We start from the raw sequence: 15,803 nt of genomic DNA, 5'->3' as shown, positions 1-15,803 counted from the left end.
CTCATTGCTTTGAAGCGATTCAGTGTCGACGTGGTATCCACAGGCAATTGTCCGTTGTGTTGTTTGGAAAGACGAAGATTGCTTCCCGTACACGCAAGCAGGCCCGTTCTTTAGCCCGAGCGGGGGACCCGAGGCAAAGGGCATGTGCGGGGCCCTCAACAGTGCCAATCGAATGTGATACGGCCATGACTACACTTCATAATGCTAAGTTTACATAAGTCAATCAAAAGCGCGGGGCCCCTTGAAGCGCGGGGCCCTAGGCAGATGCCTCGTCTGCCTGCCCCTAAGCACGGCCCTGCACGCAAGTACGTCTGCAGGTACGGAAATGAAGATTGGGACGATTCCTTACATGAAACGTCTCCGTGCACCTTGTACACCAGGAAACGGACACTTGTAGGCCTGACGTTCCTCACATGAATGTCAGCACCGGTGTGGTGTCCACAGCAACTTATCCGTTATGTTGTCACATGTAGGACAATAAGTTGTTCTCGGTGAGCGCGAAATTGCGTTTGCGCCTCTTAGTCGCTCTTTCGGGATGGATTCCTATTCCTCAAGACTGTCCGTCGTCTCCGAGGCCATTGGAGGATCAGGGAGCGAAGACTTGAACGCACAAATTACTTTCGTGTCCTCCCCACGAAAGTCCTAGCGAAAAGCGCTTCTTTTCCGTGAAAAGCGCTGTTTGCTCTCGATCTTTCTTGTTGCGAAAACAGCCAGGCTGGCATCTAGATCTTTCTGTTAGAACATGCACCCATTCGTCAAATCAAGCACATGACACACTAAAGCTATCACACTCATAGCCACCAAGAATGTTCTAAGCTCCCATCCGCACCCGCGTAAATGACGCAAATCCTAGAGAGAAGTTACGTCAGTCCTAAAGTAAAAGCAGATGTGCAAACCCACACTAAAGCCCTAACCCCACTCTTTCGTGACAAGGTACAATATTTTCTTATAGCGACTCTACTCCATCTCAAACTCAGCTGCCTAGTTCACCTGTCTCTGTTTTCGTCAACAAGTGCGCATGCGTGAGATATTCTCCAAGACACCACACAGTGGGTTTTACAATACAATACAACTTTATTAATCCGCAAGGGCAATTACAGGTATGATGACACGCCAGCACACTGGAGGGAAGAATTATGTGGGAGATGAAAGGGAATAGATTCTGGCGACATACACACACATGTGCACACACACACACTCATATAGTAACACAGCAACAACAGGTTCAGTGGGCATCCCCCACAAAGTCACCTAAGGCTGACACATCATCATCACAGCTATTGGAATTAAAGAAGTGGATGGCTCGCGGAATAAACGAGTTTCAGTAACGGTTCGTTTGACTTACCGGTACAGCGTATCGGCGACCAGACCACAGGAGTGAGAACTCACTCGCCAACACATGACCAGGAATAGTTAGGATACGAGATGCCGTACTAAGGATTTGCTGCTTAGTTAATGATGGCTAAATCCTCTGCTTGGTTCGTGATTTTGGAACTGATCTTAACAAGGGAGACAGGCTTTCCTGTTCCCTACGGAGAGGTTGTGAAACCAAGAAGTGAAAGAAAAGGTGATGAGACTCTCAATGAAGGACTGATAGAACCGAGTGAGAATGACTGGGCTGACAAGAGAAGACCGAAGCTTCCGTAGCAGGTATAAGCGTTGCTGGCTCCGCCTGAGGATCATGTCAGTGTTCACATCCAATTTAAGTTTATCATCAAAGGTAGTACCTAAATATTTATAAGTGTTGCCTATCTCAATGGCATCACCATGGATAGTACTATTAACCACAACAGGTCTGTTCAGCCTAAAGTCAAAGATCATTTCCTTTGTCTTTGAGACATTCAAGTCAAGAAAATGTTCATCACACCAGCGTAAAAAAGCAGGAAGAGCGCCACTGTGAACGTGTTCATGCTCATACAAGAGAGACAACAAGGCAGTGTCATCAGCAAATTTTATAAGAAAGCTCCTATCAACAGTGGTTTTACAGCTATTAGTATATTGTATGAACAATAGTGGGGACAAGATCTAAGATTTTCCGCAGTGAAGCAGACAAAATCAAACGTCTAGGGAGAGACGATAAGATAAAACTATTTGTCAAAAAAAAAAAAAAATTCATACACAATTGCATGCACAAAACTATTCATGTCTCATTCATAACCCATTCAAAAGTCGCACTGCTCAAACAACAAAAGACAGCCGCAGTCTGTTTGTCCGGCAGGCAGGCACACAAAATCTTTAAACTTCCACAGATGTTTAGTCTCATTTTCAAACAGTGTATGTGTCAGATCCTGGCAGTAGAGTCGACAAGAATTAATTTACACGAGTTGACTTGTGTACTGCGATTTCTCTTTACTCGAACGTCTTCATTGACTTGTATGGATACTTTGGAAAGTACCCCTTCCTGTTCCTAGAAAAATCACATAAAAGGCAGTGAATTAATATATTTTTGGTGAATGATTTAACAGAGCTGTTTGTATTACAGCAAAATACAAACATGCACACACACACCAGCGCAAGAATACACAAAAAAACCACGCATGCGCAAACCCACGTACACATCCACGTAGACACATCCACGCGCACACACACACAGAGCGAAAGTGATTGTTTATGCAAGTGCTTGAAATATGTGGAAGCAGCCTCTTTGTATTTTTTCACTACGGCTTACCTCTCTCTCTCTCCCTTTTCTATGAAATGCATTTGCTACAGAAATTTAAGACTGTTAGAAAAGGAGAAAATTAATGTTTTACTCTGAACCAGCAACAAAGTCTATATCATAGAAAAGCAGACAGTCCTGTTTTCATGAACCAGCCTGGTTCAAGGCCAGGACGCTGATTTATTTTTCGCAAAGGTCTCAGAGAAGGGAAAAAATTCGGGAGCCTTCCGAAACGTGACGTCATCGACCTTGACAGTCTAGATAAGCCAAGCCTCGTTTCAATCTTTACCAGCTATGAAACTTGTTATGGCGCTATGTTCAACATTTCTTTCTATTTATTAATAAACTTGCCTTTAAAATGATGAACAATGGAGGATTGACTCATGTTCATGGAGACGTGTGTTGCAAAAGGTTTTATCTTTGCTGCTTTATTAAATTATTCATGTTTCTCGATGTGATACTTCATACTTCTGAATCTAAAACTTATGAAGGTAAAATTTATAGTAACATTGTTGTAATTACAGAATTGGAGGAGAAGAAAGATATATGAGGAATGGTTTTGTCTGTTGTAAATATTTATTAGTACCTGGATATCTACCATACAAATAGACTCAGTTTTGTTATTGTCTACATAGTGAACATTTAATTACTTTGTCTTCATTAACTTTCTGTGTATTTTAGTTCTTGTTGTGCATTTGTAGCCGACTGGTGGGGGTTATGGAGTGGCGACAACAAGCAGTCAGCAAGTGCTCAACCCATTAATGCTTGTACAATGGCCACGGCTGCGTCGCATGTCGCCAGAGGCGCTAAAAGTCAGGCTGTCCCCTGTTGTTACATACCTGTGCTCCCACTCTGATCCGCCCACGTCTCTTCTCTCGTTTCGTTGTTGTTGTTTGGTAGGAAAGTGCTTCCACCTTGCGGCGATTTCGCACTATAGGGGAGGGGGAGTGTTTTACGCCGTGCTAGCAACTGAGGCTATATCTCGGCAAGGCAGCCATGCCATGTAAACAGATGCCACGTGCAGAGAAAGAACAGCGTGCCCGAGACGAGAAATGAACTGTGGGCAGCCAACCTCCACTGTATTGGTGACAGGCACTAACCGTTGCGCCACCGGACCGCTTCTTCTCTCGTTTCGTCTCAGCTCTGCCCTTATATACCTCTGGGAAGGGAAACTTTCCACAATCCTCCTATATACCTTATTGCTAATAAATCTTTATTTACGAGGGTAACAGAATAAGCAAAAGTTATTGGTTTCTTTTACATCTAGTCCTATATGAATATTTGAGAAACGTATTATACATTTTATATTTGAATGTTTTTGTTTCATTTGTTAGAAAGGAATCGACCGAAGCTTTTGCCCTTTGCCTTTCAGTTGAGTTTCAGTTAGTGCATTGCTACACTAAAAATGTCACCACACTACATCAGTCCTTTAGTTTTCCTATGCTTTAAACGTGAACTTTACCTATATCCCTCACTGAATACTAGCACAATCGTTTCAAATTACAGAACAGTTCACAAAGGCATGTCCAACAACTGAATCTCTCATTTAAAAATAAAAATATATTCTTCCAAAAGCAGTATTACTATAGTATTACTATACTGACGCAATTTCAAAACATCTGTGAGTGTAAAATATGTACATTTCAATATCAATGTATGACAGTAAAGGTTAGGTGTCTATCGATAAGACTTTACACAGCTATATTACATGATTTCTCTTGGCAATCAATAGGTTTTATTTTTTGTTGTTGTGTTTTTTTTTGTTTTTTTTTTTTTTGTTTTTACAATAAGTCAGATGATATATCTCAGATGAGATAGTCAAATCAGCTGCACAACAGCTAAATAGCATCTTTTCATAAATTAAATTTTATAAGTTGATCAAGTCACAGAATGTGAGAGCATGGTGGTCTTAAAATAGGTTAGCCGTACTGAGCTGAACTGTGCCCTGGTCATAGGCTGTGTCCCGCGGGACCGTGCCTGTTGAATGGACCTCCATACCACGGGATGGCTCAGTTGAACAGGCGTGGAGCGGGTTAAATCGATCATATTAGAGAACGAGAACATCCCAAAGCAAAAGAACACATAAATAAATAAATAGCTCCAGAACAAGTTTCATAGCTTCCAAAGATTGAAGCGGAGATTAGCGGGGACTGTCAAGGTCGCTGACGTCACGCTTCCGAAGTTTTTCCCTTCACTGAGATGTTGACAAAAAAATAAATAAAAAAAATAATCAGCTGGCCCGGTAGATTTGGTGTCGAGGGTTACGTGTTTAGATGAATATATAGTTTAGGATAAATGTTTAGTTGTGGCTTTTCCCTCGTGTTCCAGTAGAGACGTTGTTCTCTAAGGGATTTTCAGTCGCAGGTAGCAGGCCTGAGGAAGGGAGGCCTGTTCCGTTTAGAGCGCATCACTACCTCCAGGCACATGCGGTCTGGTTGTGTAGAGGAGAGAGTGTGGTGCAAGTAGGAAGCTGGGCCTCTCAAGCGACAAGCAGAAGAGCCAACTGTGTTCTGGCAGCAAGAAGTGCGGAGCAGTGGCTGGTAGACCCCACCGTGCCATGAATTAATTTTTGCTAAAACAATGCTATCATGAACTAATATCCCTGACAGAAGATATTTTCCAGTTAACTAATTAAACGAGGCATTAGACGACAAAGCTTCCGGTTTACAGACATCAGTCCATAAATACACTTCCATGATGTTATGTAGGAACCTTAACCGAGCCTTGTGATTGGCCACCTGTTCATGTGACTTAAAGGTATACTCAAGGTTTGTGATAAGGCTCTGGCGACGGTTAAACGTTTCAAAAATATATTTAGTTACAATGACAGAACACAAGAGCGATACAGGAGAAATAAATGATTCGTTTCTCACTTAATTACCACTTATTAGCACTATTTCGGTTGCCGATGTTTATAAAAATTTTAAAAATCCAGTGAAATCGACCCTTGTGTCCTTCCATCGAGTAACCACGATAGCTTCCCGAGATGGTCAAGCAGACGAGTCTGGGTGTGACGTCAGTCAGTGACGTACAGGAAGTGTCTGAAGTCATTGCGAAGATTTGACGTCATCATCGGTGGTGTCACGTGAGTTTATTTAGGTTTTAAAGTGAACTTTTCACAGTTTTAAAAATGATAGAAAACAGTCTGTCTCACATGGTAAGCAGTCTTGGTCATATGTCATAAGGTCACGTGACGGAGAACGAGACTTCGTCTAAGTAAACAAAAGAGTCCTATGTAATTTCTCTTATTAAACACAACATGCTACAAAACCTTCAACTTTTCCCATATGAACAGACGCGAAAATAGACGACATTCAAGTGGATCCTACTCTTTACGCGATTCTAAGACGTTTTATTTTGCCTTTAGAATCCCTTTAATCTCCAACCCACATGGCTTTGTACACACACGCACGTGGCCTTCTTTTGGGTTGTTGTCTGCTCGATGTGAAAACTCCACATACATAACTGTGGATGTTTGTGTGCAGAAATGCCACTGTTAACTAAAAATACAGCAACATCCTTTTTGTTCGCTTATGCGACTGAGTCAGTTTTAACATGCGTGAAAATTGTTTACCCTAAAATGGCCTAAATGTACTTTTTTTTCTTGCCCTATTATGTTTCCAACGTAAGGTAATTTGCAAGTACGATATTAAATTCTGACTCCGCAGAACATTTGTCGCGTGCTTATATCTGCATCAGCAGCAACAGTACAGCTTTATTATTACCGAACATTTGGCAACATCTCATCAACACCAGCATTTTAGTTATCATGTCGATTCAGATGACACACACAACTAAGCACTGTGAAGCAGGCGTACCAATCAAGTAATATCCTTACTTGCTGGTATGTATCTGTCAATTTTCAGTCCTCATGAACAGGTGTACTTTTATTGTAATAAAATTGATAACCTAAGAGAAGAACTTTTATAAAATTATTTTGCCGTATACTTTTTTCTTCACACAAAACAGTGTAATTGTCTTTGCCAGAAAAAAGTATATCAGATGTACATTTAACTATACATATATCAGTTTCCCCAATGGTTTTTGAATGAGAGATTGATGCTTTGTGTTGTATCATTTCTGCATAAAAACATTTCTTAACTTATTAATGACAATGGTTAAATCAAAAACATGAGGAAACGGTAATTGTTGTTATTAACGTTTCAAAAATGAACAAAAACAGGACTTGAGAATTTATTGCTTTTTAGAAAACAGCAGAATCCCTCATAAAATAATTACTATTATGCACTTAGCATTACTGTTATCTACTTTTTCATGCAGCTATAGCATTCAATGATTTTTGGTAAAATTTAGAGCAATGCTAAAAAATGTTTCATGCTATTTTTTGCTTCCCTTTTTCCTAAGCATTGCTGCTGTCACCTGTAAACTAGTTTACTGCTGTATCGTTAACAAAATATAAGTATCATTGTAATATAAAATTAATTTGCCTGTGTGCATGTGGCGTGACGTGCAGTATGTGGTTGTGCTCTGATGTGTCTTTTGTGTTGTGTCATTTTTGTAATTCATGTGAAGGAAGACATAGCAGTTTCTTAAATATTGAAACATTTGTTTATCTTACAAAGTCGAAATTTTTCTGTGGCAGCCACAGGCTCCCTAGAGTAGCAATCCGACTCCTATGTTCATGCAACCCAAAGTAACGAGATCATCTAGTCATTCTAGGACGAGTGATCCAACGGGACGTGATACGTTATGAGGTGTCACATAAGAAAGCGAGCTTTACAAGAAATAGGAGATTCCAGTATCTCGTTTTGCACGAAACATTGACCCATAGCATTATGACTTTGCGAGATCATTGTTGTTCCTTTAGCGCCCCAGGAATAGGCCCACTTCTTATGCCAAATCGAAAGTGATAAGAGAGTGTTATATTTCTCGAAAACAAGGTCAAGATAAAAACTGGTATGCGTCTAGTCATTTGTAAGAGTTATTTACGTTATGGTTTTTCCTTGGAAAATCAACATATTTAGTTTTGCTTCTAGTAAACAGCATCGTGAACAGTTTCAAACAAGATTGCTGCTGACGCACTTGCCTTAGACATCAAGGTGTCTTAGCGTAAATATATAATTAGAAGTAATCTTCTTTATTATGTCGAAAAAAGTATCCTTTTCACCTATTCACAAGACGCAAGACCCCCTTCCCATCAAGCACACAATTGAAGAAAAGTACACAGGTCAAGTATACCTCAAAGTTTGTAAGGACAAGTGATATGTATTTTGCAGGCACATGCCGTACATAGATGGCAATAACCTAAACTCTGTCTCCTTTATCTTTCTTCTTCTCTGACAGACAATATTCTAGATATGGCGATTTTGTTTTCACCTATATAACATTAAAGAATATGCCTAGCATGAACAGTTAAGAAGGTGAATTAAATGCAGAAATCATCAGTGAGATTGAAGCTAGGGATAAAGTTAATACACCCAAAATATCACCTAAAAACGGTGGTAGATTATTTTCTGTAAACTACATTGAGCGAAAAAGGAAACAAAAAACTATTTGTCTTTTACATTGGTCATGTTTCATATTTTCTGCATACAAACACACAAATTTTCTTTCTTTATCTCACTCGTACGTACTCGGTTATTCTATATTCCATTTCTTATCTTATAAACATCTCGAAAGACTAAGCCTTGTTCTAGGTAACTCATCGATGAGTAGACTGAAACGTGCATATATTTTGAAATGAAACAAGCTTACGACTACATATCTAGATATGGATAGTCAGCGACCAGATCGAAGAGTGCGTCACCAAATGACACACACCCGCTCACCCTCTCCGACTTGCTCCCACTTAACTCACCAACTCGTCCCCCAACCACTCGCCCACCTATGTATTCATTTACCTACCCTCCATTTAGGTGTTCAGTGCTTGAAAAAACAGCTAAACATAAAACATAAAAAACATAAAAACAGCTAAACATAAAACATAAAAAACATAAAAACAGCTAAACATAAAACAGAAATCGTTTGAAAACCAGCTGTCAAACAAACGAAAACAGTGTATAAATAGTACATAAATTGTCTTTATTTCATTCAGCTCCAAAAATAGAAATGACATCTAAAAGCCTGCTTTGTTTGGTCGATCATCAAGGAAAGCATAGCAACAGACTGGTGTTTATTTTTGCAGTGTTTATAGAATTAAGACATCATGAATAAAGCACGAAGGGTGCCTTTGAAATATCTTTCTTAAAGCTGTTCGATGACAGAGATTAAACTGATCTATGCGTGGAGGCTAAGAATTTTAGAACCATTCGTGCAAAAAAGATAGGAAATGGATAGACACAAAGATAGGTTTTAAAGGAACGCTATGAGTAGACAAAGAGATAAGAAGTACCGTTAGGTCAAGCACACACACGCAAGGCGAAAGGAAAGATTTAGATGTTTCTTGTAATTCATCCGTAAGCATCCTACGGTCCAATAGCATTTTAATTTGCACTTCGATTTTTTCAAGATATTTTCAAAGTTATTTCATCCACGATGAGTTCACCACCAAAGTGTAAAAGTCGAGAAATTTCAAAATGTTGAGATAAACGGTAGCGTTTTATAATAGAAAAACCAGCGGCGTTAGAAAATAAGCATATTGAAAGGTATAGCACTTACGGTATCTTCAAGTTTACTCAAGCGGGTTCTCTCTTTAGCGCGACGTTTTCGGTTTTGCTTCCAACTCTTACAAAGTTTCGTCCTGCAAACAGAAACAAAATATTATTGTCACCAATATAGCCAGCGTTACAAAGACATTCTGTGACTTAACACCTGAAAGCACCTTAGAAGAAACATTTATTACTACCGGTAAGAAAAATTATGTAGATTATCGATATAAATTTTGGCTGTTGTTTTAGTTTTTCTATTAGATGCCATCTCTCTACTGATGGATTCTTAAAGAAACTCAGTTTAACATGATTGATTCTTTCACTTCTAGTGTCTATGAAATGAAATTGAAGTAAACAGATGTGGTTGTGGTAATGCATGCTTGCCAAATATTGAATTCTGTAAAAGAATTTAATAAATCAGCATGGTATAACAAGACTTACTGTTTTAGCGACAGAAATACAACACCAGTGACAGCGTTCATGATGAGTATGAGAATAATAATACTGTGGCCGATTGGAAACCTGCTCTCATTTTGCTCGTGTCCGTTAGAAATACCTGAAGAACATTAATATTGAGAATTAGAGAGCTCAATAGTCACAGTGGAACATCGATTATCCGATCTTCGATTAACCGTGCATTTGATTATCCGGGATCGCCTTAAAAAAAACTGCCAGATATCACAAGACCTCCAAGAATTTGCAGCCAAGAATTCCTATAGATATTTACACTACGTGTGTGACATCTGAAGTTTTGTCTATGGGTTTCTCAGAATGATTCTAAAACGATTGAAAGTATAGCATCTGTACACCAGCCCTGCTGTGAAAAACCTTTAGACTTCATCCAATGCAGAGAACTCGTTCCGACACTCTCCCTCTCCTGTCTCCAAATTCATACGACTGCCATTCGTCTATGAGTTTTGACTTTTAATAAATGTAGAAAATGTAATTTGCCCTAATATAATATAATAATTATAATAGTACAAAAGATCTATCTTGCTGTTACTAAATGCAGCCTTTCGCCAAACCGTTAAATAGTATAACAAATGCTCACCCCCTTCTCCGCCGGTGTTGCCTGGTTTCCCGGTATCTGCACTCGGTCCAGGTAATCCTGAGGAAATACACCGAAACGTGAACAACAATGTTAGGCTGGGGACGAGTTTGTACAATTTGTTTTGGAAGAAAATGTCGACAAACATTTATCCACGTCCATTTACACACATACATTCACGCTCGCCCTTATTCCCACACATATTTAGGATGACAAAACACACTCACGCTGTTGCTGATGTTTGACATTTTAAATCAAAGTTATATATATATTTATAAGATATCATTTATTTGTTAAGTTTGCTTAACACTTTTTTGTCAAGAAAGGTTTTTTTAGATGATGTGCTAGTTAGTATTAAAAAAAAAAATCGGTTTTCTTTCATTCAGAACCGGGGCATCCGTTTTCAAAATTGTTTCTACTAAAACAGCACACTTTTCAACCTGTCTGAATTCTTTCAGAATAATACATCATCAATATGTCCATTTCAGCAATACGTTTCATGGAAACAGATTTTGCAGATTTAACCTTCATACAAATACTTTCACCTTTAACCTCTTCATTTCCTTATTCGTACTTTTTCAATAGCGTGAGATATATTCAAGGTGTGTGAAAGGGTGTCCCTGTTTGGTAACAAAATGTAATGGAAGACTTTGGTGTTATAGTGCATCTTCCCTGACATCAGAAAATTGATTAAACACAGCAAATACCAAAATGTAAAATCTTAAACTACTTACCATTCGGACATGCGCATCGTTTTCGTCTACTGTGAGAAACTGAGTTTCCCGGTGCTGTGTCTGCAAAAGAAACCAAAAAAAAAAGCATAAGTGAATATTTAGTTTAAATCATAATGAACTTGAAAACTGGTTGAGTAGAGAGATTGCTTATTATTATATGGTCTAATTCGTCTGCTCCATCCATTAATTTAACACTTTGCACTTTAGTCACCTAGAAAAAAATACCTAATGTACACTGTATCTGAACATACAAATGAAAACTGTAATTTTTTTTAATTTCATTGAATGTCTTCAGACTCACCATTTGCACAAGCAGAGCAGTTATGATTGTTGATGTTTGTACTTTCCACTGGTGAACCTACATCAGAAGGAAAAAATCCTACATAAATCTTTGTCAATAAAAATTGTTGTCTACATACATAATTCTTGACCTCATTTATTTCATCAAATTTTTATATTACTGCTTGATTTCCTACAAACATTACAAACTGATAATAAACATAATCTTTCTTTGCAAGAAGAGGCTATGCCTTTCGGTTTCTATTGTAGCCATCGCACAATGTGTCAGACCAGGAAGGCCCTTTAAATCATGATATCACCATTCGAAATAAAATCCTATAACATCGGATGATCAGAAGACAACAAATTTTGTTTAAATTTTCTTCCCATTCTATTTCATTGCAAATATATAACGTGTGGATAGAAAATATTTGATATCTTAAAATTTTTTGCAACTTTTTCAAAATACCTTAAGAGAAAATAAACGGAAAAAGGCAGGTAAAAAGATAAAGTTAAAGAATATTCTTCATAACAGACCACATTTAGTCTAATTTCCATGTCAAGAAAGTATTCGTGTCAAAACTTACTTTCCATCGGTATACACGTTACTGGCTGTTGTCCATCACCTACAAGTGTAACATTTTGCAGAGTTTCACATCCTAAGGTGATGTTAAAGGTGACATCGGTAGTTTTTGTGCACGTGTAGCCATTTGTTGGATGACAACTGTAAGATTTGTCGTAGTTTAGCACAGCAACAATTTCTGCAACAATGTTAGCAACAGCTACACTCATTGCTGAGTTGCAAAGTTATTTTTGACATTATTCTTCACATTCTAGAAAGTGTTTTATCAAGTTTATACAGTAGGGTGATATATGTTTGTCAAATTATGCAGTATGATGATGTACTAGAAAGAAAACTTTACCTTTCTTCCCCACTGGGTAGTAGTAGAGGTTAAACCATATTTTTTCCTTTGCAGATTTCTCATCAATCGTCACTACTATGGCATTATCACAGTTTCCAGTTGACTGCAGTTTGCAAGTGCTTTCTTCACCTATAAAAATGCCCCGTTAAATTCCTCAAGATAACATTTTCTCTTGAAGAAATAGGTTTCTCATAAAAAAGAATTTTTTTTATTTTAATGCTAGAATTTTAGAAAACAAGTTTCACAATATATGAGGAAAATAGAAGTAATTGATATCAATAAAAAGATTATCTAAAAACATTTATGTTACTTAAAAAGTATCAAGCAAAAGTAATATTCAAAGCTGCACGGTAGACAGCGACAGACGTAAGTGAAAAAACGATTAGATACAAAAGTTATGAAGACATGGAGACAGTCATCTAGCAATAGACTGACCAATCTCTTAAAAGAGAGACATTTAGTCTGGCAATCTTACCATTTACATATGATGGATAAAACAGAAACAAAGAAATGAAGTATACTGATAACCAACTCCTGCACAAGATGATGTTCATTGTCGAAACAACCATCTGTAATAAAGATTAGGAAAAGTTTTAAAACAAGTTGCAAAAAAAAAAATTAAAATAAAATAACTGCCGTCTAAACATGTTCTTCAAAATGAAGAAGGAAACTGTATTAATAATAAAAAAATTATAAATTATAAAAGAAAAAAAATTATTTATTTGAAAAAGAATAATAATTAATAAACGTACTCAATGTGTGTAAAGCTCATTTCCCATGTGCATGCTAGCTCGATGCACAGACAAAGCTCACTCGACTGGCAGAAGAAGCAGCGATGACTGGCCTGACCATCAACATCAAGAAGACGGAGGAAATGCGGGTCAACAACAAGCAAGAAGCACCACTCCAACTACATGGAGAATGTATTACAGAGTCTGACCGCTTCACCTACCTTGGCAGCTTATTCAGCAAAGATGGAGGTGCACATGAAGATGTAGAAGCCGAATAAACAAAGCCAGGCTTGCATTCAACACCCTATCTGGAACTCCAAGGCTTTGTCTCTACACACCAAGATCCGAATCTTTAACACAATGTAAAGTCAGTTCTTCTGTATGGATCTGAGACATGGCGGGTGACAAATGCCATCAACAACAAGATACAGGCATTCGTCAACAACTGTCTGCGCCGCATCCTCAACATCAGATGCCCAGAAAAGATCTCCAATACAGACCTGTGGGAGAGAACCCACCAAAACCCTGCCAGCCAAGACATCAAGAAGTGGGGCTGGATTGGTCTCACCTTGCGAAAGCCGGCCGACAATATAACGAGACAAGCTCTGGGCTGGAACCATTAGAGGAGGTGCAGGGTTGGGAGACCCAGACAAACATTGAAGAGTTCAGTCTACAGAGAGGCGGAGCCAGCTGGCATGACATGGTCCTAACTGGAAAGGGACGCCCAGAAACAGGTCATGGATAAAGAACTGATGGAAACAGTAGTCTTGATTACGCAAGATATTTCTTGAGAGAATGTTTCTGAGGGCAGGTTGCAAGAGGTCAGAAGCTCAGATAGGTTTGCTGGGGCAAAGCCATGAAGACAATCGTAGAAAAGTTTGGCAATCTTGTCACCATTGTTAGCTCGGACTGGCAACAAGTAAAGCTTGCGAAACAGGGAGGTAGCATAGTCTACTTTTGCCATCAGAAGTTTATATGAGCGGCATTATTTACAGCCCTTTGAAGTTACAGTATGGTTTCAGGGAGACTGACGCGTGCATCAATGTAACTATGACAACAGAACACCAAACATGAACATTTTGGGAAGATCAGATGCGATCCTGCGAAACTTGCGGTATGCACTGACGTGAGTTTAAAGAGCTAATGATTCCTCAATGGTAACATCAAGATTCCAGACGTTGTGGGAGATAGCTGGGAACCACAGAGATGGGCAGCAGAGGATGAATTAATTTAATTCATTTTGAAATTGAGACAGGAAGACAGACGTGCTGGAGAACGGAGAAGCAACACAGCACAAACAGCTGCCTCTAACGACACTGAAGTATTTTGTAGAACTCGTTGAATAAAAGACGACATCTGCAGGCTCTCTTCCTGCATCTGGCTGAGTGCGGGGGACAAAAACTACACATTATACTATACCCCACCACTCGACTACATAGCAAAAAAATATACATTGAAAAAGGCAAAAAAATCTGTCATATTGCCAGTTCTAGCAACCTTGAAAAAGTACAGGTGTACATTCTGTGACCAGAGTTTTTGTTTTTTAAGAATAGAAGAGGGTCAAAATAGATAGGCCGACAGGCAAGAACATGATTCACTTTGACAAACATATGGACAGACTGACAGGCAGATAAAAAGAAGATTGAATGAAAATAGTGTAGGAATAGTTCAAACAAATGAAAAGTAGTCACACGTGTTTTAATATTATTACATACGTTCATCAACATGATACTCACGTTAGGCCACTGTGCATACTTCAGAGACTCTTGGTAGTCAGGGCGGAAGTGTATAGTTCAAAAACGACTCAAAAGGAGTTGGTTTAACAAAGTATTTTTCTAACGTTTTAGGATATAACCACTAGCTCGGACGATATATAACGGGTTGGGGAACTCCACCGAAGTAATCTGAACGATGTTTGATGAACACAAATGTTCTTCTGAGAGTGAAGGGCTGAGGTAGGTCTAAGCGTCTCCGCCAAACCCACGTATCCCACAACGTTCCTTTGAATGAAAAGCTGTCTGGTGGCCTGCCATCTGTGTCCGTACGATGCTTGACATACGTGTTGTGTAGCAGGTTTTTGTTTATCTCCGTGGCTGTCCTAGAGTGTTCGTGGGCTTCCACGATTTTTATAATTCAACGATTTCACAATGAAATCCCTACTGAAAGTGTCCGTACAATGCTTGGCTCAAATGTTTACCTTTCCGGTCCTAGAGCGCTCGTGTTTAATTAAGAGACACTAGATGAACACTGGTCATAAAATTCAATGACTTCACAAAAAAGAACGGTAGGTCGTCGTGAAGTGTTTATTTATACCTATGGCTGCTGATTTCCATTTTCCTTCCACACTAGGACTAGTCGAGCAAACGATGAAGAGAATATTTTATCGAATAAAGCCAAACGTTGTTGATACATACGACATAACAACGCGGAGAAAATCTGAGGACACACAAATGCGATCATTTATATAGCCAGCAGAGAAGGCCAATCAGAACCGTCCAAACAACCAGCCAGCTCAGATTGTGTGTCGGTGTGCCAATTAGAGATCCCCTTGCGTTGATGTTAGTTCAGTAAAGCTGAGGACATGCGAGGGACGCGAAGCACGTTCACCTTGAGACAAACTAAAACTTGTTTGGGTCTTGTTTGATCTTGTTCGCGTTAGTTTACGGCTTTTCAACATGGCTTCCATAATCGTTAGCCATCTGAACTTGAAACTATTTACTTCATTGTTTATACTGTACATTAAAAATTAATTATGGGTCCCGCGAACATTTGTTTTTCTCGCAAAGAACTTCAAAAGAAACAAGCTTCGTACCCATTCACCAGG

At 38.9% G+C, this 15,803-nt stretch overlaps 1 protein-coding gene across 1 annotated transcript; it reads right to left on the bottom strand.

Moving 5' to 3' along the window:
- Window positions 1-1,933: 1,933 nt before the first annotated feature.
- LOC112568080 lies at window positions 1,934-15,422 on the bottom strand. Its single transcript, XM_025245121.1, has 10 exons — window positions 14,716-15,422; window positions 12,724-12,817; window positions 12,249-12,377; window positions 11,913-12,086; window positions 11,348-11,404; window positions 11,047-11,106; window positions 10,316-10,372; window positions 9,706-9,820; window positions 9,275-9,356; window positions 1,934-2,407 (listed from the first exon to the last, which is right to left on the bottom strand). The coding sequence occupies exons 2-10, from the start codon at window positions 12,815-12,817 to the stop codon at window positions 2,282-2,284; spliced, it is 894 nt and encodes a 297-aa protein (XP_025100906.1). The 5' UTR covers window positions 14,716-15,422; the 3' UTR covers window positions 1,934-2,281.
- Window positions 15,423-15,803: the final 381 nt, after the last annotated feature.

This window comes from Pomacea canaliculata, linkage group LG7 (assembly GCF_003073045.1).
Source record: "Pomacea canaliculata isolate SZHN2017 linkage group LG7, ASM307304v1, whole genome shotgun sequence".
In the NCBI taxonomy this organism is placed as follows: Eukaryota; Metazoa; Mollusca; class Gastropoda; order Architaenioglossa; family Ampullariidae; genus Pomacea; species Pomacea canaliculata.
Note: the sequence above shows the minus strand (reverse complement) of the source record. Positions and strands in the feature narration are given on the sequence as shown.